This window comes from Salvelinus namaycush, chromosome 4, assembly GCF_016432855.1.
Source record: "Salvelinus namaycush isolate Seneca chromosome 4, SaNama_1.0, whole genome shotgun sequence".
NCBI lineage: Eukaryota > Metazoa > Chordata > Actinopteri > Salmoniformes > Salmonidae > Salvelinus > Salvelinus namaycush.
This window is the reverse complement of record NC_052310.1, coordinates 67,408,493-67,432,858: the sequence shown is the minus strand read 5'-3', so window position 1 is coordinate 67,432,858 and position 24,366 is coordinate 67,408,493. Positions and strand designations below refer to the sequence as shown.

Genomic DNA, 24,366 nt, shown 5'->3' with positions numbered 1-24,366 from the left:
CTTCATGCGATGTAATTTACAAAATAGCCTCCAACACTCTACTCAGCAAACTGGATGCAGTCTATCACAGTGCCATCCATTTTGTTACCAAAGCCCCATATACCACCCACCATTGCGACTTGTATGCTCTCGTTGGCTGGCCCTCGCTGCATATTCGTCGCCAGACCCACTGGCTCCAGGTCATCTATAAGTCTTTGTTAGGTAAAGCTGCACCTTATCACAGCTCACTGGTCACGATAATAACTGGTTAAATAAAGGTGAAATAAAAAAATGTAAAAAAATATATATTCTACTCTATCCATATTCTTCATTAATGCCATTCAGACTTGAAGTTGATACAACAACTATTATAACTTGGTTCATAGATCTGTATGAATATTAGTTCAGAACCTAACGTTTTGGGGTCCATACACAGATCGGCTACATACTGTAACTGGCTACACATCCACAGGCATACAGTTATTTTTATCCTCCACTACACAATAAGCAAGTAAATAGTTAGCTATGTTACTTCAGCTGCATTGCAAGGCAAGCTTACACAATTGTAAATTTACAGTAAATGCTTTAGCTAGCTAGATTCTTTACATCCACTGTTTCACAAGACGACAGCCTGGTTTGCTGGTTTTCTCAGGAGTCACTAAAACATTAAACAACACAAATGACAAATTCATTCTCCTAACACTAGCTAGCTGGCTAATGTTAGCTAGTCAGACAACTTGCTAAATAGCGATTTTCATAAATTAACTTTATGACAAAAAAATATGCACAAACGTTTGTCTCTACATTAACTAACATATTCCTCTCAATTGTAAATGTTTTGCTTGACTCGTTATGACGTTATAACAACTTACACCTGGTTCCACCATAATGTTTTGTCAGCCATCTTTGTTGAAGGACGCCACAAAGCAAGGGTGGCTCGCGTCAAAATGTGTCATTGGAACTACTTGATATGATTGGTCATATAAAAACCTTGGGACCCAAATGCATAATGAGTGCTCTATCTTTTAGTTATCAGTTTTTATTATGATTTTAGTGACAAAGCAGAATTAAAAAATCTAAATATGAGGTAAACTCCCAGCGAGTCCCAAGTTCAATGTTAATATCCTCTGGCGTGTTGATGTTAATGTGTTGATGTTCTCAGAATCCATAGCCAGAATGATTTTGCAGTGCATGGTAATCAAACAGGTTTCCTGTTATATTAATCAGAGGTGTAGGGAGGGTTAAGTCTGTGAATCCAAAAAATAGTAATATACAGATGATTAACAAAACATGCACACGACAGAACCTTGGTATTTGTGGTGAATATGAATGAAAAAAACTGTTTTGATAATGGTTTTCATACACATACCTTGTGATCTGCATAACATACCAATACCAATTGACATACCTTTGTATGCCTCCTTGTCTGTATACCTGCAGACACAGACACAAAAGTGAGCAGTTCAGTCATCAGCACACAATACAGCTAGTCTTCAACATATTCTTATAGCCTACATATTCTTACCTCTTTGTTGATTGATATCCATTGAAATGTGTCCATTTTCTGTTTTAGAAAGATTGGCACAAATATGAAAAGAGAGATGGTATCATCATAAAACAATATCAATTTAGATCATTCAAGGGTCAAACCTTAAATTGAGGAGATCTTTACATTGTTCAGTTAAGTGCCTACTCCTGCTGTCCTTTCAAATCAAAATGTTTCAGTTGGGCTGTTAGGTTCCTGCAAGAACCCCCACCAACTAAGGTGGTTCCTTGATGAACCCCACCTTCTATGGGGTTCTTGGAAGAACCTATTGGGGGGCATTTCAATGCCAAGAACCCTAAGGTTATTTGAAGAACTTTGAGGATCTTAGAAAAACTCTTGTTGAACCACACATTTTTTGAATGTATGGTCATACATTTGGCGGGAGGTTAGGAAGTGCAGCTCAGTTTCCCCCTCATTTTGTGGGCAGTGTGCACATAGCCTGTCTTCTCTTGAGAGCCAGGTCTGCCTTTGGCGGCCTTTCTCAATAGCAAGGCTATGCTCACTGAGTCTGTACATAGTCAAAGATTTCCTTAACTTTGGGTCATTCACAGTGGTCAGGTATTCTGCCACTATGTACTCTCTGTTTAGGGCCAAATAGCATTCTAGTTTGCTCTGTTTTTTTGTAAAACCTTTCCAATGTATCAAGTAATTATCTTTGTGTTTTCTCATGATTTGGTTGGGTCTAATTGTGTTGCTGCCCTGGGGCTCTATGGGGTCTGTTTATGTTTGTAAACAAAGCCCAAGGACCAGCTTGCTTAGGGGGCTCTTCTCTGGGTTAATTTCTCTGTAGGTGATGGCTTTTTATGGAAGGTTTAGTCTCTCTCTGTCTCTTTGTCTCTGTCTCTTTCTCTCTGTCTCTCTCTCTCTCAGCCTCTCTTCTTCTTCTGCTCTCTCTTGCTGCCTTAGGCTCTGGTAACTGTGAGGAGGAACGATCACAGAATGTCTCAGTTTCTAAATAGTAGAAACAAACCACATCAGCCCATGTTTCATCCCTACAGCCTCTGGGGGATTTACAATGTGAGCAGAGTGGTAAAGCCAATCAAACGGCTCATTAGCAAGTTATAATAACAACTCTGTGAGAGTGAAACTGCACATGGTGCTGCCGTGTGAAAACAAGAGAGATCGAATTGACTCATGCCACACGAACACAAGTACACACACACACACACACACACACACACACACACACACACACACACACACACACACACACACACACACACACACACACACACACACACACACACACACACACACACACACACACACACACACAGTTCAGTTCCCTCTGCATTGGAACCGTTAGCTTGATGGCGTCAGAGCTGATGGGATGGTAGTGCGTCAGAGAGAAACACAGAGGCAGTGTGTATGTTGACTACTGAGGGCCCCAGTCCCTCAGGCTGATCTGGGGAGAATGAAAGAGATGCTATGGTGCCACTGCTGACTCAGTCTCTGTAGAGACAGACAGAGCAGAACGTTAGAGAGAGAAAGATCGAGAGAGGGAGGGAGGGAAAATGAGAAAGAGGGGGGGGGGGGCTGGGTTTGTTCTGTTCTGCTGCAGTTCTGTTATTTTCTTCAATTATTCAAACCAGTCTCTCCCTTCCTCTTTCCCCCAACTCTCTCTTTCTCTCTCCTGCTCTCACCCTCTCTACACTCCTCTTTCTCTCTCTCATTCCCCCTTTTATTTCTCCATCCCTCTCTGTTCCACTGTGTGATCTCTTTTCTGAATGACCCATTTCTTGTTGTCATGTTAATAAGTCAGTTGGATGTAAATTCTTAGTGTTTTGTAGGGAGGAACTCCACAACATCAGAGGAAGCTGTGCTCTGACAGTCTGACAAAAGATCAAGCTTAGTCCTCGGCTTGACATAAATTAAAGATGATTCTAGGAATCAAGTTCCATTTGAGTCAATATTAAACTAATCTCTTTGTACTGCAGGTATCAAGGAACTGACTGGTTAATAATCTAGTTTTAAAAGTTTACCTTCATGGAATCTGACATTTCCGTTGACATACATTTCAGTATGGAGCCATTTGTATTTCGTAATCCATTTAGCTGAGGTTTGACATTTCCTTTTCAGATCTCTCTTCTCTCTCTCCATTGTTAGACTAAAGCCTGTATCAAGGGGCATAATATAAAATATATTGTTTTATACTCTCTATTCCAAATCCTCCCAAATCCTTCATTCCCAGACATGTGACTCGTGATCGAGTCATGTTATATTCCTTACATATGACACTTTGTTCTTAGCCCCCTGAAACCCCTCGAGCTCAGCCCCCTTTCTCTTCCTGTTGAATCTGCTTGCTGTCAACACAAACCAGGAGTCCCATGTTCCCCCACCACCACCGTTAAGGCTTCTGGGTCGACTACAGTTAGATTCAGGGACAAAGCCAGAACGTATAGGAACCTTCAATGTTTTTCTCCACGTTTTGTTAAGGACAAGAGGTAGGACACAAGGTATTAAGGAAATACAATTGAGAGTCACCCCCAGGCTGTGTGTGTATGGCATGGCCTGTTTGATTGACAGCTGAGAAGTTCCTCTCACGCACTATTAGATTTTACTGTACAGAGCGAGAGAGAGAGATCACAACATGGAGACCCCCACCAAATGCTAAATGTATTAATAGTACTTTAATTATTCAGATAAAATGATATTACATGACATTTAAGCCATACTTGGCAGATAAAAGCTGAAATACTGCTATCATAAACTGAACAGCAAGTAGAGAACATGTACTTTAATGTACTGTCGGACTATATCAAGCATCTAATCTACGGCCTGAACTATTCCAGATCTTTTTTTTGTTACGTATTTACCTGATTTGTTTGATATTTAACAATTAACACTTAACAAATAGTAACACATTTTTGTTTTACTAATGCTGTGTTTTTATGGTCTCCACTTTAGCTCCCTGCAGCTAATCTGGGCATATGGTCAATAATGGGTTTTACTAGAGATAGTTTAGGAGTAGAACAATCCCTCATTGTCTCAAAATCATCCTTGCATCATTGAGACTAAGCCGGGTGGAGGTTAAAATAACCCCCCGTGCAGATAATGACCGGATGAACCCAGAGTGGCTTGTGATGCCCCATTCTGCATGGGAGGGGTGGAACCAGCCATGACTAAGCATTTTTAGATCTACTATATAAAGAACTCTGCATTTCTGTAAAGATTAAGCCTCGGCAACACATTTTAAAGTGTGGGGTCAACAGCTTCATTATTGCAATAATTAATCAATATTAAATAAAGATGATTGGTTGAAGAAATGACAAAGTCTCTCTCAGTATGAATTTCCACAACATGCTACAGGTATTCGTACGGTATGTTCTCGGCAGAAATAGTTTGCATGATAACAATATCGGACGAAAATGCTGTGATAGAAGTAACATGTCATGTCTATCATATCTGTTGGTTGGATGTTGCAGAGCTTGTCAAAAATAGTAATATAAATAGTAATATAGTATAATACAGTATAGCATAAATAAAATAGTAAATACTTTATATTCACCTATACATATATACCTTTGGAAAGTATTCAGACCCCTTGACTTTTTCCACATTTTGTTACGTTACAGCCTTATTCTAAAATGGATTAGATACATTTATTTCATCAGCAAGCTACACACAATACCCCAAAATGACAAACTGAAAACATGTTTTCAGTTAAAAAAATGATATACCTTATTTACATACATTTAAGTATTCAGACCCTTTGCTATGAGACTCGAAATTGAGCTCAGGTGCGTCCTGTTTCCATTGATCATCCTTGAGATGTTTCTACTTGATTGGCGTCCACCTGTGGATAATAAAATGTATTGGACATGATTTGGAAAGGCACAGACCTGTCTATATAGGGTGACCAGGCCATGGCTCAGGTTGTTGATGTCCTCAATGATCTTTTTGGCCTTCCTACTGCACCCGATGTCACAGGAAGGCCAAAAACATCATCAAGGATATCAACCACCCGAGCCACGGCCTGTTCACCCTGGTATCATCCAGAAGGCGAGGCCAGTACAGGTGCATCAAAGCTGGGACCGAGAGACTGAAAAACAGCTTCTATCTCAAGGACATCAGACTGTTAAATAGCCATCACTAGCCAGCTACCACCCAGTTACTCAACCCTGACCCTTAGAGGCTGCTGCTCTATAGACATGGAATCACTGGTCACTTTAATAATGGAAAACTAGTCACTTTAATAATGTTTACATACTGCTTTACTCATTTCATATGTACTGTATATACTGTATTCTATTCTACTGAATTTTAGTCAATACCACTCCGACATTGCTCGTCCTAATATTTCTATATTTCTTAATTCCATTATTTCACTTTTAGATTTGTGTGTATTGTTGTGAATTGTTAGATATTAATGCACTGTTGGAGCTAGGAACACAAGCATTTCACTACATCCGCAATAACATCTGATAAAAATGTGTGTGACCAATAAAGTTAGATTTTTTTTATTATTTTTTTGAAAATTTATTTTATTTTGACAGTGCATGTCAGAGCAAAAACCAAGCTATGAGGTCAAAGGAGTCCGTAGAGCTCCGAGACAGGATTGTGTCGAGGCACAGATCTGGGTAAGGGTACCAAAACATTTATGCAGCATTGATGGTCCCCAAGAACACAGTGGTCTCCATAATTTTTAAATGGAATAAGTCTGGAACCACCAGAAGCGGTCTTCTGGTCAGGCTCCGGAGACGGGCACATCGCGCACCACTTCCTAGCATTATACTCGCCAATGTCCAGTCTCTTGACAACAAGGTAGATGAAATCCGAGCAAGGATAGCATTCCAGAGAGACATAAGAGACTGTAACGTTCTTTGCTTCACGTAAACATGGCTCACTCGAGACACGCTATCAGAGTCGGTACAGCCAGCTGGTTTCTTCACGCATCGCGCCGACAGAAACAAGCATCTTTCTGGTAAGAAGAAGGGCGGGGAGGTATGCCTTATGATTAACGAGACGTGGTGTGATCATAACAACATACAGGAACTCAAGTCCTTCTGTTCACCTGACTTAGAATTCCTCACAATCAAATGCCGACCGCATTATCTACCAAGAGAATTCTCTTCAATTATAATCACAGCCGCATATATTCCCCCCAAGCAAACACATCGATGGCCCTGAACGAATTTCATTTGACTCTATGTAAACTGGAAACCACATATCCCGAGGCTGCATTCATTGTAGCTGGGGATTTTAACAAGGCTAATCTGAAAACAAGACTCCCTAAATTCTATCAGCACATCGATTGTGCAACCAAGGCTGGTAAAACCCTGAATCATTGTTATTCTAACTTCCGCGACGCACTCCCCCGCCCTCCTTTCGGAAAAGCTGACCACGACTTAATTTTGTTGCTCCCTGCCTATAGACAGAAACTAAAACAGGAAGCTCCCGCGCTCAGGTCGGTTCAACGCTGGTCCGACCAATCTGATTCCACGCTTCAAGATTGCTTCGATCACGTGTACTGGGATATGTTGCGCATAGCGTCGAACAACAACATTGACGAATACGCTGATTCGGTGACCGAGTTTATTAGCAAGTGCATCGGTGATGTTGTACCCACAGCGTTTATTAAAACATTCCCGGACTCTCTCTCTCTCTCTGTGGACAAGCTCTCTCTCTCTCTCTCTCTCTCTCTCTCTCTCTCTCTGTCTCTCTCTCTCTCTCTGTCTCTCTCTCTCTCTCTGTCTCTCTCTCTCTCTCTGTCTCTCTCTCTCTCTCTCTCTGTCTCTCTCTCTCTGTCTCTCTCTCTCTCTCTCACTCACTCACTCACTCACTCACTCACTCACTCACTCACTCACTCACTCACTCACTCACTCACTCACTCACTCACTCACTCACTCACTCACTCACTCACTCACTCACACACACCCTAAGCCTTTGGCACCACACCGCCATAATAATAATCTGTGTGCTTTAGCATGCTATCGATCTGTCATTCCCCTCTCTCTCCGTGATACATGTAACAACCCCCACATCCATTTCCATCTTCCATCTTCTCCTGCAGTTTTTCATCTGTTTATTTTTTTTTGTATTTCACCTCTTTCTGTGTCCATGTCATTTGTCCTGGGATACCTGTGCTAAAGTCTATTTAAGTCACCAGTCACAGCAGGGTAGCCATATATGGAGGCATCAGAAAATGCATGATCCTTCCCTGTCGAATTTCTGTTCTTTTTCACAGCGTGTGTGGGTACCAGGTACAGGTAGTCCTTCTCTTTGATAGATGTGGGTGTGATATCTGTGGTGTAACTGACTCAGTAGCTCCTCCCTGTGGCTGATGCACAGATGTGTTTCCCAGATGGTGTTTTCATCGACGACACAGCGTACATACTGTACACTGTACATCACACATCAGAAACGTGTGACAGATGAGAGAGAGAGAGATGCTTGTTGCAACAGGAGAGAACAGAATCAATGCATGTTATAGTAAAGAACATAGGCAGCTCGTGAGTTTGGGAAGCTTGCAATTTAGCCTACCATTTCTACCGATCTGCGTGAGAGTTATGATGATTTTTTTGTTTCTCAAAGTTCCGTTGCTCCGTTGTGTACCACAACGGAATTCGTGCTCCATTGTGTACCACTGGGGAATTAGTGCTCTGTTGTGTACCACTAGGGAATTAGTGCTCCATTGTGTACAACTAGGGAATTAGTGCTCCATTGTGTACAACTAGGGAATTAGTGCTCCATTGTGTACAACTAGGGAATTAGTGCTCCGTTGTGTACCACTAGGGAATTAGTGCTCCATTGTGTACCACTAGGGAATTAGTGCTCCATTGTGTACCACTAGGGAATTAGTGCTCCATTGTGTACCACTGGGGAATTAGTGCTCCATTGTGTACCACTAGGGAATTAGTGCTCCATTGTGTACCACTGGGGAATTAGTGCTCCATTGTGTACCACAACGGATTTAGTGCTCCATTGTGTACCACTAGGGAATTAGTGCTCCATTGTGTACCACTAGGGAATTAGTGCTCCATTGTGTACCACTAGGGAATTAGTGCTCCATTGTGTACCACAACGGAATTAGTGCTCCATTGTGTACCACAACGGAATTAGTGCTCCATTGTGTACCACTGGGGAATTAGTGCTCCATTGTGTACCACTAGGGAATTAGTGCTCCATTGTGTACCACTAGGGAATTAGTGCTCCATTGTGTACCACTGGGGAATTAGTGCTCCATTGTGTACCACTAGGGAATTAGTGCTCCATTGTGTACCACAACGGAATTAGTGCTCCATTGTGTACCACTAGGGAATTAGTGCTCCATTGTGTACCAGTAGGGAATTAGTGCTCCATTGTGTACCACTGGGGAATTAGTGCTCCATTGTGTACCACTAGGGAATTAGTGCTCCATTGTGTACCACTGGGGATTTAGTGCTCCATTGTGTACCACAACGGAATTAGTGCTCCATTGTGTACCACTAGGGAATTAGTGCTCCATTGTGTACCACTGGGGAATTAGTGCTCCATTGTGTACCACTGGGGAATTAGTGCTCCATTGTGTACCACTGGGGAATTAGTGCTCCACTGTGTACCACTGGGGAATTAGTGCTCCATTGTGTACCACTGGGGAATTAGTGCTCCATTGTGTACCATTCATTGTTTAGCAGTGAATTAGAATATATAGAATGTTTACGTGCTATTCTGTCAATATTGTCCCACTGGTTTAGCTGCTGACACCTTATTCTAGGTCCACACAAGTTGACACAAGTTGACGCGTACTGTACATTTAGTTAGCTAAATTAAATCTATCAACTGCTTGAATCCGTTTAGGTGGGAAGATTCAAGCAGACACAAATGTTGCTCCTAAATACATACTGTGTCTAGGAAATAAGACAATACTAGCCTTAACCATTGAGACATAAACACATGCACACACATACACACACACACACACAAAACTGACCTTAGATCGGTGTAAAGATTCTAGACCTAGGGGCAACCTAGGGGCAACTTCATGATACGCTATCCTTATGGCTTCTGCTCATCCCGTCCCCCTGCTCCTCCCTCCCTCTCTCTCTCTCCTCAGTATGTTGAGACCATCAGCAGCAAGCAGAGTGACCTGGACCAGTACACAGCAGAGGGCTACAAGAATGCACTGTCAGAGGAGAGGAGGAGGTACTGTTTCCTGGTGGATAGACAGTGTGCCGTGGCCAAGAACAACAGCTCCTACCACAGCAAAGTAAGCAAAGTCTACATCTACATGTCAACAGTTTCTGTACCTAGGGTTGGAAACTCTCCTGGTTAAGATCCGAAGGGAATAGGCAGGGAGGAAATCCTCCAATCAGAATTTCTGGAAAAACTTTTGGGAAAGTTACTGACATTTGTCCACCCTACACTATCTAGAAGGTGCTATCTAGAGACTGAGCAGTGAGATGAGAGAGGTGGAGGAAAATAGAGGAGGGGATGGGGGTGAGGAGGAGAGGAGGGGATGGGGATGAGGGGAGCTGATAGACTGAGTAGTGGGAAGAGAGAGGAGAGGTGGAGGAGAAGAAAGGAGAGGAGGGGTGAGGAGGGGAAGGGGGGGGGCTGAGACAATGAGCAGTGGGAGGTGAAGGAGAGCAGGAGGAGTGAGGAGGAGAGGAGTGGAAGGGGGGTGAGAGAATGCTGAAAGACTGAGCAGTGGAAAGTGAGAGGAGGAGAGGATAGGAAGGGAAGGGTGTCCCACTTCCACAAGTACACTGTAGTCCAGGTTTGAATCACCAGGGGGAGAATGTGTGGGGGCTGACTGTCTATAGACAATACTGATGTGCTGAGAGAGAAAGAGAAGAAAGAGAGAGCGAGAGAGGAATAGAGAGGAACCAGAGAGAGATAGAGAGAGAGAGTTTGAGATCAAGGGAAAGATGAAGAGAGCGGAGAGAGAAAGAAAGGAGGGGGAGAGAGAATTAGTTTAGAAGCGATTTCGAAAGACTCTGTGAAAAGGGAAATATGGAGAACGAGAGATTGTATATGAAAAGAAGTTGTAGGGAGACAAAGACAGAACGATTGAGGGCGTATTGTGTGAGTCACATAGGAGGAGTGGGCGAGAGAGGACCCACTCTTCAGACAGGTTCTCCCTCCCTCTCTCTCTCTCCGTCTTTCCTTCTTCCCTCTCTCTGTCTCTGTCTCTGTCTGTCTCTCTCTCTCTCTGTCTCTCACTCTCTCTCTAGTCCACACTGTAGAACACTCCAACTTAATATGGTATGGTCGCGCCCTCCATGTATAAGACAGCCATAATGAAGGTGACAGAGTAGGAGCAGGGGAACTGAAACGAGCAGGTTGAAGAAGTGTATTGAGATGAAAGATGAAGAGGCAGACCATCTGCCAGTGGAGTTTATATCATCTCTCTGGCAAGGTGCTCCACAGGCCACACTCCCACGCACACAACACACGGTACATTACCTAGGCAATACTGCCAACTGGGAGCTTAGTCACCTTCTGGCACCGCTATCCGGTCCACCAACAGAGAGAGACCAAGGAGGAGCACTCTGACTGGTACACAGAATGCGATAAGGAAGACAACATGGGTAGACATATTTATGTACGCTATGGACAGAGACAAATAGTAACAAAGATTGAAGGATATTTTGTTTTAATTGAACCTTTATTTAACTAGGCAAGTCAGTTAAGAACAAATTCTTATTTACAATAACAGCCCACACCGGCCAAGCCCTAACCTAGATGACGCTGGGCCAAATGTGAGCCGCCCTATGGGACTCCCAATCACGCCCATTTGTGATACAGCCTGGAATTGAACCAGGGTATGTAGTGACGCCTCTAGCACTGAGATGCAGTGCCTTAGACCGCTGCACCACTCGGGAGATATGTCACTTGGATAAATACTGTCTGACAGTCAAACAAATGTAATTGTTATTTGGTATCAATGGGCACACTCAATGTGCTATTTAGAACCTAAATGTGTTCTTCTGCTGTCCTCATAGGAGAACCCTTTTCAAGAACCCTTTTTGGTTTTAGGTAGAATCATTTTGGTTCAAGGTAGAACCCTTTTGGGTTCCATGTAGAACCTTTTCCACATATGGTTCAACATGGAACCCAAAAGGGTTCTACATGGAACACTAATGTGTTCTCCTATGGGGACAGCCAAAGAAAAAAGGGTTCCAAAATGGTTCTAAGAGTGCAGTTTATGGAGAAATCTGGCAACCCTGCTGAGTATTACAGCCTGTGTTAAACTCAGAAAGCTTTAACGACAACATGTGGGTGTGGGGATAAAACTGATCAGAGGTAAGCTAGAGCAGGAAACCCAGAGTTGAGGAGAGAGCTGGAGGAAAGGCCTGGAGGCTACAGATGGTGTCGCAGGCTGCCTTGAGTGTTATAATCCTGGGAGGCTGCTGGTGGACAGCTTTGTGCTGAAACGGCTGCTAGACTGGTAATGAGGCTGCTTCAGCTCCCCGGCCAACAGATACTGTAGAAGAGCTGTCAGAGCCGAGAGAGAAGGATGTCTTGGTTTGGTGATATGGCAGATATGGCAGAGGGTGTGAGGTGAAGCTCTCTCTCTCTTTCTCTCTCTCTCTCGCTCTCCTTCTTCCTCTCTTTCTCTCCTCCTTAAATACACACATACCTCACATCACTTACCTTTTGAGCGGGTTCAAAGGAACACCTTGTTAATCACTCCTCTTCCATCACCAGAACATCTCTATATTCACCTATCTCACCCCTACACAATGTCTCACCTTTCTCTCCCTCTGTCTTTATTTACCGCTCTTCTCCAGGGTAAGGACCTTCTAGCCCAAAAGATCCCAGCATGGCAGCAGGCGTGTGCTGACCCTACCAAGCTGCCTGACCGTGCCATGCTCCTGGCTCAGCAGATGACCTCTGCAGGGGGTACCCTGGGGTCCGGCTCCCACACTCACCATGGCTCCAAGGGCAACCTGCTCATCTCTGACCCTATCCCCGGGGCCAAGCCTCTGCCTGTACCCACCGAGCTGGCTGCACTAATGGCCCAACAGGTGGGTCACTGTTACTAAGATGTTACTATGCTATTACTATGGTACAGCTACAGATGTAGGATCTATTTTGATCATTGAGAATGCACAGCAGGAAATGCAAACTTGAAGAGTATTCAAGGTTTAAAAGGGCTTCTAAAGTTTGTCATTTCCACTTTAAAATGGCAGACTTGGTTTACCCTAACGAAAAATGTATCAACCCCTACAAGATTTTTCCATTCATTATATTTCACATAATAATTCACATTTCCTGTTGCTGCAGGATTATTTTCCTGCTGTAACAAAGTGGCTGAAATGAAGATCCTACATCTACATAGAGCTGCTATGGTTTTTCAGCCCAATTGGTGTGGAGAAACATTCAGCTAATCGAGTGCCACAGGCATCAATTGTTGCTCATCATCACTAATTGTGTTTTTGATTATGAAGCTTCGAAGAGCTTTGTGTGAGTGCCTGTGTTTGTGTACGAACCTCTGTATCAGTGTGTTGCATCAGTGATTGAGCGGGTATTCTTGAGTCTTGAAGCACACAGCAGGTTTGTGGGCTGCAGCTCTAACGACGAACCCTAATTAAATTAACACCACCAGCTATTCTGTCAGCTAGCTCGTTCAAGATTGAGGTCGAAACTATTCATGTCCTGAGGACATCAGGAAATGCCTTCCAAACTGTCCACTAGGGGCAACAGTGAGCACTATTACCATCCAGTAGGCTAGGGTGTCGTGGATGGGCGTAATCCCATGACTCTGGATCATTATCTTACGTGTTTGATCCCAGTAGTGGACACTGTTTTTTAAATTTTTGGTTTTATCCATATCCCAAACCTTAACCCTTTTCTTAACCCTTTGTAATGAGTGCCTGAAAGTAATGTTTTAAACCTATCCCAAACCTTGCAAAACTGAAAGGGAAAACCACCACATTTAACCATGGCAAGGTGACTGGGAATATGGCCAAATACATTTACATTTAAGTCATTTAGCAGATGCTCTTATCCAGAGCGACTTACAAATTGGTGCATTCACCTTATGATATCCAGTGGAACAACCACTTTACAATAGTGCATCTAAATCTTTTAAGGGGGGGGGGGGGGGTTAGAAGGATTACTTTATCCTATCCTAGGTATTCCTTAAAGAGGTGGGGTTTCAGGTGTCTCCGGAAGGTGGTGATTGACTCCGCTGACCTGGCGTCGTGAGGGAGTTTGTTCCACCATTGGGGTGCCAGAGCAGCGAACAGTTTTGACTGGGCTGAGCGGGAACTGTACTTCCTCAGAGGTAGGGAGGCGAGCAGGCCAGAGGTGGATGAACGCAGTGCCCTTGTTTGGGTGTAGGGCCTGATCAGAGCCTGAAGGTACGGAGGTGCCGTTCCCCTCACAGCTCCGTAGGCAAGCACCATGGTCTTGTAGCGGATGCGAGCTTCAACTGGAAGCCAGTGGAGAGAGCGGAGGAGCGGGGTGACTTGAGAGAACTTGGGAAGGTTGAACACCAGACGGGCTGCGGCGTTCTGGATGAGTTGTAGGGGTTTAATGGCACAGGCAGGGAGCCCAGCCAACAGCGAGTTGCAGTAATCCAGACGGGAGATGACAAGTGCCTGGATTAGGACCTGCGCCGCTTCCTGTGTGAGGCAGGGTCGTACTCTGCGAATGTTGTAGAGCATGAACCTACAGGAACGGGTCACCGCCTTGATGTTAGTTGAGAACGACAGGGTGTTGTCCAGGATCACGCCAAGGTTCTTAGCACTCTGGGAGGAGGACACAATGGAGTTGTCAACCGTGATGGCGAGATCATGGAACGGGCAGTCCTTCCCCGGGAGGAAGAGCAGCACCGTCTTGCCGAGGTTCAGCTTGAGGTGGTGATCCGTCATCCACACTGATATGTCTGCCAGACATGCAGAGATGCGATTCGCCACCTGGTTATCAGAAGGGGGAAAGGAGAAGATTAATTGTGTGTCGTCTGCATAGCAATGATAGGAGAGACCATGTGAGGATATGACAGAGCCAAGTGACTTGGTGTATAGCGAGAATAGGAGAGGGCCTAGAACAGAGCCCTGGGGGACACCAGTGGTGAGAGCACGTGGTGCGGAGACAGATTCTCGCCACGCCACCTGGTAGGAGCGACCTGTCAGGTAGGATGCAATCCAAGCGTGGGCCGCGCCGGAGATGCCCAACTCGGAGAGGGTGGAGAGGAGGATCTGATGGTTCACAGTATCAAAGGCAGCCGATAGGTCTAGAAGGATGAGAGCAGAGGAGAGAGAGTTAGCTTTAGCAGTGCGGAGCGCCTCCGTGACACAGAGAAGAGCAGTCTCAGTTGAATGACTAGTCTTGAAACCTGACTGATTTGGATCAAGAAGGTCATTCTGAGAGAGATAGCAGGAGAGCTGGCCAAGGACGGCACGTTCAAGAGTTTTGGAGAGAAAAGAAAGATGGGATACTGGTCTGTAGTTGTTGACATCGGAGGGATCGAGTGTAGGTTTTTTCAGAAGGGATGCAACTCTCGCTCTCTTGAAGACGGAAGGGACGTAGCCAGTGGTCAAGGATGAGTTGATGAGCGAGGTGAGGTAAGTGAGAAGGTCTCCGGAAATGGTCTGGAGAAGAGAGGAGGGGATAGGGTCAAGCGGGCAGGTTGTTGGGCGGCCGGCCGTCACAAGACGCGAGATTTCATCTGGAGAGAGAGGGGAGAAAGAGGTCAAAGCACAGGGTAGGGCAGTGTGAGCAGAACCAGCGGTGTCGTTTGACTTAGCAAACGAGGATCGGATGTCGTCGACCTTCTTTTCAAAATGGTTGACGAAGTCATCCGCAGAGAGGGTGGAGGGGGGGAGGGGGAGGAGGATTCAGGAGGGAGGAGAAGGTGGCAAAGAGCTTCCTAGGGTTAGAGGCAGATGCTTGGAATTTAGAGTGGTAGAAAGTGGCTTTAGCAGCAGAGACAGAAGAGGAAAATGTAGAGAGGAGGGAGTGAAAGGATGCCAGGTCCGCAGGGAGGCGAGTTTTCCTCCATTTCCGCTCGGCTGCCCGGAGCCCTGTTCTGTGAGCTCGCAATGAGTCGTCGAGCCACGGAGCAGGAGGGGAGGACCGAGCCGGCCTGGAGGATAGGGGACATAGAGAGTCAAAGGATGCAGAAAGGGAGGAGAGGAGGGTTGAGGAGGCAGAATCAGGAGATAGGTTGGAGAAGGTTTGAGCAGAGGGAAGAGATGATAGGATGGAAGAGGAGAGAGTAGCGGGGGAGAGAGAGCGAAGGTTGGGACGGCGCGATACCATCCGAGTAGGGGCAGAGTGGGAAGTGTTGGATGAGAGCGAGAGGGAAAAGGATACAAGGTAGTGGTCGGAGACTTGGAGGGGAGTTGCAATGAGATTAGTGGAAGAACAGCATCTAGTAAAGATGAGGTCAAGCGTATTGCCTGCCTTGTGAGTAGGGGGGGAAGGTGAGAGGGTGAGGTCAAAAGAGGAGAGGAGTGGAAAGAAGGAGGCAGAGAGGAATGAGTCAAAGGTAGACGTGGGGAGGTTAAAGTCACCCAGAACTGTGAGAGGTGAGCCATCCTCAGGAAAGGAACTTATCAAGGCGTCAAGCTCATTGATGAACTCTCCAAGGGAACCTGGAGGGCGATAAATGATAAGGATGTTAAGCTTGAAAGGGCTGGTAACTGTGACAGCATGGAATTCAAAGGAGGCGATAGACAGATGGGTCAGGGGAGAAAGAGAGAATGTCCACTTGGGAGAGATGAGGATCCCAGTGCCACCACCCCGCTGACCAGAAGCTCTCGGGGTGTGCGAGAACACGTGGGCAGACGAGGAGAGAGCAGTAGGAGTAGCAGTGTTATCTGTGGTAATCCATGTTTCCGTCAGTGCCAAGAAGTCGAGGGACTGGAGGGAAGCATAGGCTGAGATGAACTCTGCCTTGTTGGCCGCAGATCGGCAGTTCCAGAGGCTGCCGGAGACCTGGAACTCCACGTGGGTCGTGCGCGCTGGGACCACCAGGTTAGAGTGGCAGCGGCCACGCGGTGTGAAGCGTTTGTATGGTCTGTGCAGAGAGGAGAGAACAGGGATAGACAGACACATAGTTGACAGGCTACAGAAGAGGCTACGCTAATGCAAAGGAGATTGGAATGACAAGTGGACTACACGTCTCGAATGTTCAGAAAGTTAAGCTTACGTTGCAAAAATCTTATTGACTAAAATGATTAAAATGATACAGTACTGCTGGCTGGTGAAGTAGGCTAGCTAGCAGTGGCTGCGTTGTTGACTTTGTTTGAAAGTGTAGCTGGCTAGCTAACCTCGATAATTACTCTAAACTACACAATTATCTTAGATACAAAGACAGCAAAGACAACTATGTAGCTAGCTAACACTACACTAATCAAATCGTTCCGTTGTAATGTATTAGTTTCTACAGTGCTGCTAGTCGGTAGAAGTTGACTAGCTAGCTAGCAGTTGTTGACTAGGTAGGAGAACGGTGGCGCGGCGCGGCGGACGAAAATAGCTGGCTAGCTAACCTCGATAATTACTCTAAACTACACAATTATCTTAGATACAAAGACAGCAAAGACAACTATGTAGCTAGCTAACACTACACTAATCAAGTCGTTCTGTTGTAATGTAATAGTTTCTACAGTGCTGCTATTCGGTAGAAGTTGGCTAGCTGGCTAGCTATTATTTCCATCTAGGCATAAAAACAGAGAGGCCGAACCCAAAGACCCAAATACAAACAGTGTAGTTATTCCCTACATAAGACAAACAGGCAAAATGTCAGTACAGAGACATATGTGTCAAGGTCTACAGACAATCACGGACTACAAAGGGAAAACCAGCCACGTAGCGCACAACGACGTCTTGCTCCCGGACAAGCTAAACACCTTCGCCCACTTTGTGGATAACACAGTGCCACCGACGCGGCCCACTACCAAGGACTGTGGGCTCTCCTTCTCCGTGGCCGACGTAAGACATTTAAGCGTGTTAACCCTCACAAGACTGCTGGCCCAGACAGCATCCCTACCCGCGTCCTCAGAGCATGCGCAGACCAGCTGGCTGGAGTGTTTACAGACATATTCAATCTCTCCCTATCCCAGTCTGCTGTCCCCACTTGCTTTCAAGATGTCCACAATTGTTCCTGTACCCAAAAAAGCAAAGGTAACTGAACTAAATGACTATCTCCCCGTAGCACTCACTTCTGTCATCATGAAGTGCTTTGAGAGGCTAGTTAAGGATTATATCACCTCTACCTTACCTGACACCCTAGACCAGGGATGGGCAATTCCAGTCCTCAAGGGCCTGATTGGTGTCATAGTTTTGCCCCAGCTCCAGCAAACACACCTGACTCCAATAATCACCTAATCATGATCTACAATTTAGAATGCAATTTGATTAATCAGCTGTGTTTGCTAGTGATGGAGAAAAAGTGTGACACCAATCAGGCCCCTGCGGACTGGAGTTGCCCACTCCTGCCCTAGACCCACTTCAATTTTCTTACCGCCCCAATAGATCCACAGACGATGCAATCGCCATCGCACTGCAAACTGCCCTATCCCATCTGGACAAGAGGAATACCTATGTAAGAATGCTATTCATTAACTATAGCTCAGCATTCAACACCATAGTACCCCAAGCTCATCATTATGTTCGGGTACCTGGGTCTGACCCCCGACCTGTGCAACTGGGTCCTGGACTTCCTGACGGGCTGCGCCCAAGTGGTGAAGGTAGGAAACAACATCTTCACTTCGCTGATCCGCAACACTGGGGCCCCACAAGGGTACATGCTCAGCCCCCTCCTGTACTCCCTGTTCACCCATGACTGCGTGGCCACACAGGCCTCCAACTCAATCATCAAGTTTGCAGACGACACAACAGTAGTGGGCCTGATTACCAACAATGACGAGACAGCCTACAGGGAGGAGGTGAGGGCCCTGGGAGAGTGGTGCCAGGAAATAACCTCTCACTCAACGTCAACAAAATAAAGTAGCTGCTTGTTGACTACAGGAAACTGCAGAGGGAGCACGCCCCTATCCACATCGATGGGACCGCAGTGAAGTTGAAAAGCTTCAAATCCCTCGGCGTACACATCACTGATATTCTGAAATGGTCCACCCACACAGATAGTGTGGTGAAGAAAACACAACAGCACCTCTTCATCCTCAGGAGACTGAAAAAATGTGGCTTCGCCCCTAAAACCCTCACAAACGTTTACAGATGCACAATTAAGAGCATCCTGTCAGGCTGTATCACCGCCTGGTACGGCAACTGCACCGCCCGCAACTGCAGTGTTCTCCAGAGGGTGGTGCGGTCTGCCCAACGCATCAGCGGGGGCAAACTACCTGCCATCCAGGACACCTACAGCACCTGTTGTCACAGGGAGGCCGAAAATATCATCAAGGACATCAACCACCCGAGCCACGGCCTGTTCATCCCGCTATCATCCAGAGAGTGAGGTTAGTACAGGTGCATCAAAGCTGGGACCGAGAGACAGATGCTGTTTTTCAATCTTAAGGCCATCAGACTGTTAAATAGCCATCACTAGCCAGCTTCTACCCAGTTACGCAACCCTGAACCTTAGAGGCTGCTGCCCTATATACATAGACATGGAATCACTGACCACTTTAATAATGGACACTAGTCACTTTAATAATGTTTACATACTGCTTTACTTATCTCATATGTACATACTGTACTATATTCTACTATATTTTAGTCAATGCCACTCTGACATTGCTCAATCTAATATTTATATATTTCTTAATTCCATTGTTTTACTGATAGCTTTGTGTGTATTGTTGTGAACCGTTTTTAGATACTACTGCACTGTTAGATACTACTGCACTGTTGGAGCTAGAAACACAAGTATTTCGCTACACCCACAATAACATCTGCTAAATATGTGTATGTGACCAATACAATTGGATTTGATTAGTACCTTAACCCTTTGTAATGAGTGACTGAATGTAATGTTTTAACTCTACCCCAAACCTTAACCCTTACCTTAACCATTTGTAATGAGTGACTAACCCCTTAACCCTTAACTTCTAAATTTGACATTTGGAGCAACTTCGAAATTTGACGTGTGGAGAACATGGCTGAACGTCTAATTCTGCTATGAGACTGTGAGAGCTTGTTGAGTCTGTTGCCTAGCGATGCCCCAGGATGTTGGGATTCCATTACGGAATCTCTCAGAGCCTCTCCTTCAGAACACAGAACCCCTTTTGACACACACGCACACTCACACGCACACACACACACACACACAAAAACAAACATTTGCTGATGCAAATAAAGTTGTTAGTGCCGCATGCTAATTAAAATGTTGCCAGTAGGAAGAAACAGAAACATGTTTCTTGGGGCTGTTGGGCCAAATCAAATCAAATCAAGTTTATTGTATATAGCCCTTCGTACATCAGCTAATATCTCGAAGTGCTGTACAGAAACCCAGCCTAAAACCCCAAACAGCAAGCAATGCAGGTGTAGAAGCACGGTGACTAGGAAAAACTCCCTAGAAAGGCCAAAACCTAGGAAGAAACCTAGAGAGGAACCAGGCTATGAGGGGTGGCCAGTCCTCTTCTGGCTGTGCCGGGTGGAGATTATAACAGAACATGGCCAAGATGTTCATAAGTGACAAGTATGGTCAAATAATAATCAGGAATAAATGTCAGTTGGCTTTTCATAGCCGATCATTAAGAGTTGAAAACAGCAGGTCTGGGACAGGTAGGGGTTCCATAACCGCAGGCAGAACAGTTGAAACTGGAATAGCAGCAAGGCCAGGTGGACTGGGGACAGCAAGGAGTCATCATGCCCGGTAGTCCTGACGTATGGTCCTAGGGCTCAGGTCCTCCGAGAGAGAGAAAGAAAGAGAGAAGGAGAGAATTAGAGAGAGCCAAGATTTTCAAAATGTTCATAAATGACAAGCATGGTCAAATAATAATCAGGAATAAATGTCAGTTGGCTTTTCATAGCCGATCATTAAGAGTTGAAAGCAGCAGGTCTGGGATAGGTAGGGGTTCCATAACCGCAGGCAGAACAGTTGAAACTGGAACAGCAGCAAGGCCAGGTGGACTGGGGACAGCAAGGAGTCATCATGCCCGGTAGTCCTGACGTATGGTCCTAGGGCTCAGGTTCTCCGAGAGAGAGAAGGAGAGAATTAGAGAGAGCATACTTAAATTCACACAGGACACTGGATAAGACAGGAGAAGTACTCCAGATATAACCAACTGACCCTAGCCCCCCGACACATAAACTACTGCAGCATAAATACTGGAGGCTGAGACAGGAGGGGTCAGGAGACACTGTGGCCCCATCCGATGATACCCCCGGACAGGGCCAAACAGGAAGGATATAACCCCACCCACTTTGCCAAAGCACAGCCCCCGCACCACTAGAGGGATATCTTCAACCACCAACTTACAATCCTGAGACAAGGCCGAGTACAGCCCACAAAGATCTCCACCACAGCACAAACCAAGGGGGGGGCGCCAACCCAGACAGGAAGATCACGTCAGTAACTCAACCCACTCAAGTGACGCACCCCTCCTAGGGACGGCATGAAAGAGCACCAGTAAGCCAGTGACTCAGCCCCTGTAATATGGTTAGAGGCAGAGAATCCCAGTGGAGAGAGGGGAACCGGTCAGGCAGAGACAGCAAGGGCGGTTCGTTGCTCCAGAGCCTTTCCGTTCACCTTCACACTCCTGGGCCAGACTACACTCAATCATATGACCTACTGAAGAGATAAGTCTTCAGTAAAGACTTAAAGGTTGAGACCGAGTCTGCGTCTCTCACATGGGTAGGCAGACCGTTCAATAAAAATGGAGATCTATAGGAGAAAGCCCTGCCTCCAGCTGTTTGCTTAGAAATTCTAGGGACAATTAGGAGGCCTGCGTCTTGTGACCGTAGCGTACGTGTAGGTATGTACGGCAGGACCAACTCGGAAAGATAGGTAGGAGCAAGCCCATGTAACGCTTTATAGGTTAACAGTAAAACCTTGAAATCAGCCCTTGCCTTAACAGGAAGCCAGTGTAGGGAAGCTAGCACTGGAGTAATATGATCACATTTCTTGGTTCTAGTCAGGATTCTAGCAGCCGTATTTAGCACTAACTGAAGTTTATTTAGTGCTTTATCCGGGTAGCCGGAAAGTAGAGCATTGCAGTAGTCTAACCTAGAAGTAACAAATGCATGGATTAATTTTTCTGCATCATTTTTGGACAGAAAATTTCTGATTTTTGCAATGTTACGTAGATGGAAAAAAGCTGTCCTTGAAACAGTCTTGATATGTTCGTCAAAAGAGAGATCAGGGTCAAGAGTAACGCCGAGGTCCTTCACAGTTTTATTTGAGACGACTTTACAACCATCAAGATTAATTGTCAGATTTAACAGAAGATCTCTTTGTTTCTTGGGACCTAGAACAAGCATCTCTGTTTTGTCCGAGTTTAAAAGTAGAAAGTTTTCAGCCATCCACTTCCTTATGTCTGAAACAGAGGCTTCCAGCGAGGGCAATTTTGGGGCTTCACCATGTTTCATTGAAATGTACAGCTGTGTGTCATCCGCATAGCAGTGAAAGTTAACATTATGTTTTCGAATAACATCCCCAAGAGGTAAAATATATAGTGCAAACAATAGTGGTCCTAAAATGGAACCTTGAGGAACACCGAAATGTACAGTTGATTTGTCAGAGGACAAACCATTCACAGAGACAAACTGATATCTTTCCGACAGATAAGATCTAAACCAGGCCAGAACTTGTCCGTGTAGACCAATTTGGGTTTCCAGTCTCTCCAAAAGAATGTGGTGATCGATGGTGTCAAAGGCAGCACTAAGGTCTAGTAGCACGAGGACAGATGCAGAGCCTCGGTCTGACGCCATTAAAAGGTAATTTACCACCTTCACAAGAGCAGTCTCAGTGCTATGATGGGGTCTAAAACCAGACTGAAGCATTTCGTATACATTGTTTGTCTTCAGGAAGGCAGTGAGTTGCTGCGCAACAGCTTTTTCTAAAAATTTTGACAGGAATGGAAGATTCGATATAGGCCGATAGTTTTTTATATTTTCCGGGTCAAGGTTTGGCTTTTTCAAGAGAGGCTTTATTACTGCCACTTTTAGTGAGTTTGGTACACATGCGGTGGATAGAGAGCCGTTTATTATGTTCAAAATAGGAGGGCCAAGCACATGAAGCAGCTCTTTCAGTAGTTTAGTTGGAATAGGATCCAGTATGCAGCTTGAAGGTTTAGAGGCCATGATTATTTTCATCATTGTGTCAAGAGATATAGTACTAAAACACTTAAGTGTCTCTCCCGATCCCAGGCCCTGGCAGAGCTGTGCAGATCCAGGACAGCTAAGCCCTGGAGGAATACGCAGATTTAAAGAGGAGTCCGTAATTTGCTTTCTAATGATCATGATCTTTTCCTCAAAGAAGTTCATGAATTTATTACTGCTGAAGTGAAAGCCATCCTCTCTTGGGGAATGCTGCTTTTTAGTTAGCTTTGCAACAGTATCAAAAATAAATTTTGGATTGTTCTTATTTTCCTCAATTAAGTTGGAAAAGTAGGATGGTCGAGCAGCAGTGAGGGCTCTTCGATACTGCACGGTACTGTCTTTCCAAGCTAGTCGGAAGACTTCCAGTTTGGTGTGGCGCCATTTCCGTTCCAATTTTCTGGAAGCTTGCTTCAGAGCTCGGGTATTTTCTGTATACCAGGGAGCTAGTTTCTTATGACAAATGTTTTTCGTTTTTAGGGGTGCAACTGCATCTAGGGTATTGCGCAAGGTTAAATTGAGTTCCTCAGTTAGGTGGTAACTAACTGATTTTTGTCCTCTGACGTCCTTGGGTAGGCAGAAGGAGTCTGGAAGGGCATCAAGGAATTTTTGTGTTGTCTGAGAATTTATAGCACGACTTTTGATGCTCCTTGGTTGGGGTCTGAGCAGATTATTTGTTGCGATTGCAAACGTAATAAAATGGTGGTCCGATAGTCCAGGATTATGAGGAAAAACATTAAGATCTACAACATTTATTCCATGGGACAAAACTAGGTCCAGAGTATGACTGTGGCAGTGAGTAGGTCCAGAGACATGTTGGACAAAACCCACTGAGTCGATGATGGCTCCGAAAGCCTTTTGGAGTGGGTCTGTGGACTTCTCCATATGAATATTAAAATCACCAAAAATTAGAATATGATCTGCTATGACTACAAGGTCCGATAGGAATTCAGGGAACTCAGAGAGGAACGCTGTATATGGCCCAGGAGGCCTGTAAACAGTAGCTATAAAAAGTGATTGAGTAGGCTGCATAGATTTCATGACTAGAAGTAAATTGAAATTTGCTATCGTAAATGTTAGCAACACCTCCACCTTTGCGGGATGCACGGGGGATATGGTCACTAGTGTAACCAGGAGGTGAGGCCTCATTTAACACAGTAAATTCATCAGGCTTAAGCCATGTTTCAGTCAGGCCAATCACATCAAGATTATGATCAGTGATTAGTTCATTGACTATAACTGCCTTTGAAGTGAGGGATCTAACATTAAGTAACCCTATTTTGAGATGTGAGGTATCACGATCTCTTTCAATAATGGCAGGAATGGAGGAGGTCTTTATCCTAATGAGATTGCTAAGGCGAACACCGCCATGTTTAGTTTTGCCCAACCTAGGTCGAGGCACAGACACAGTCTCAATGGGGATGGCTGAGCTGACTACACTGACTATGCTAGTGGCAGACTCCACTAAGATGGCAGGTTGGCTAACAGCCTGCTGCCTGGCCTGCACCCTATTTCATTGTGGAGCTAGAGGAGTTAGAGCCCTGTCTATGTTGGTAGATAAGATGAGAGCACCCCTCCAGCTAGGATGGAGTCCGTCACTCCTCAGCAGGTCAGGCTTGGTCCTGTTTGTGGGTGAGTCCCAGAAAGAGGGCCAATTATCTACAAATTCTATCTTTTGGGAGGGG

The 24,366-nt window shown here is 45.3% G+C and overlaps 1 protein-coding gene across 1 annotated transcript in view; it reads left to right on the top strand.

The window, feature by feature from the left end:
- Positions 1 to 24,366, top strand: part of LOC120045975 (brain-specific angiogenesis inhibitor 1-associated protein 2-like) — a 132,839-nt gene that overhangs the window by 78,345 nt on the left and 30,128 nt on the right. Inside the window, exons 6-8 of the mRNA XM_038990894.1 lie at positions 9,561 to 9,713; positions 12,241 to 12,468; positions 18,342 to 18,365. Of these exons, the coding sequence (XP_038846822.1) occupies positions 9,561 to 9,713; positions 12,241 to 12,468; positions 18,342 to 18,365 (405 nt within the window). The remainder of the gene's footprint in view (positions 1 to 9,560; positions 9,714 to 12,240; positions 12,469 to 18,341; positions 18,366 to 24,366) is intronic.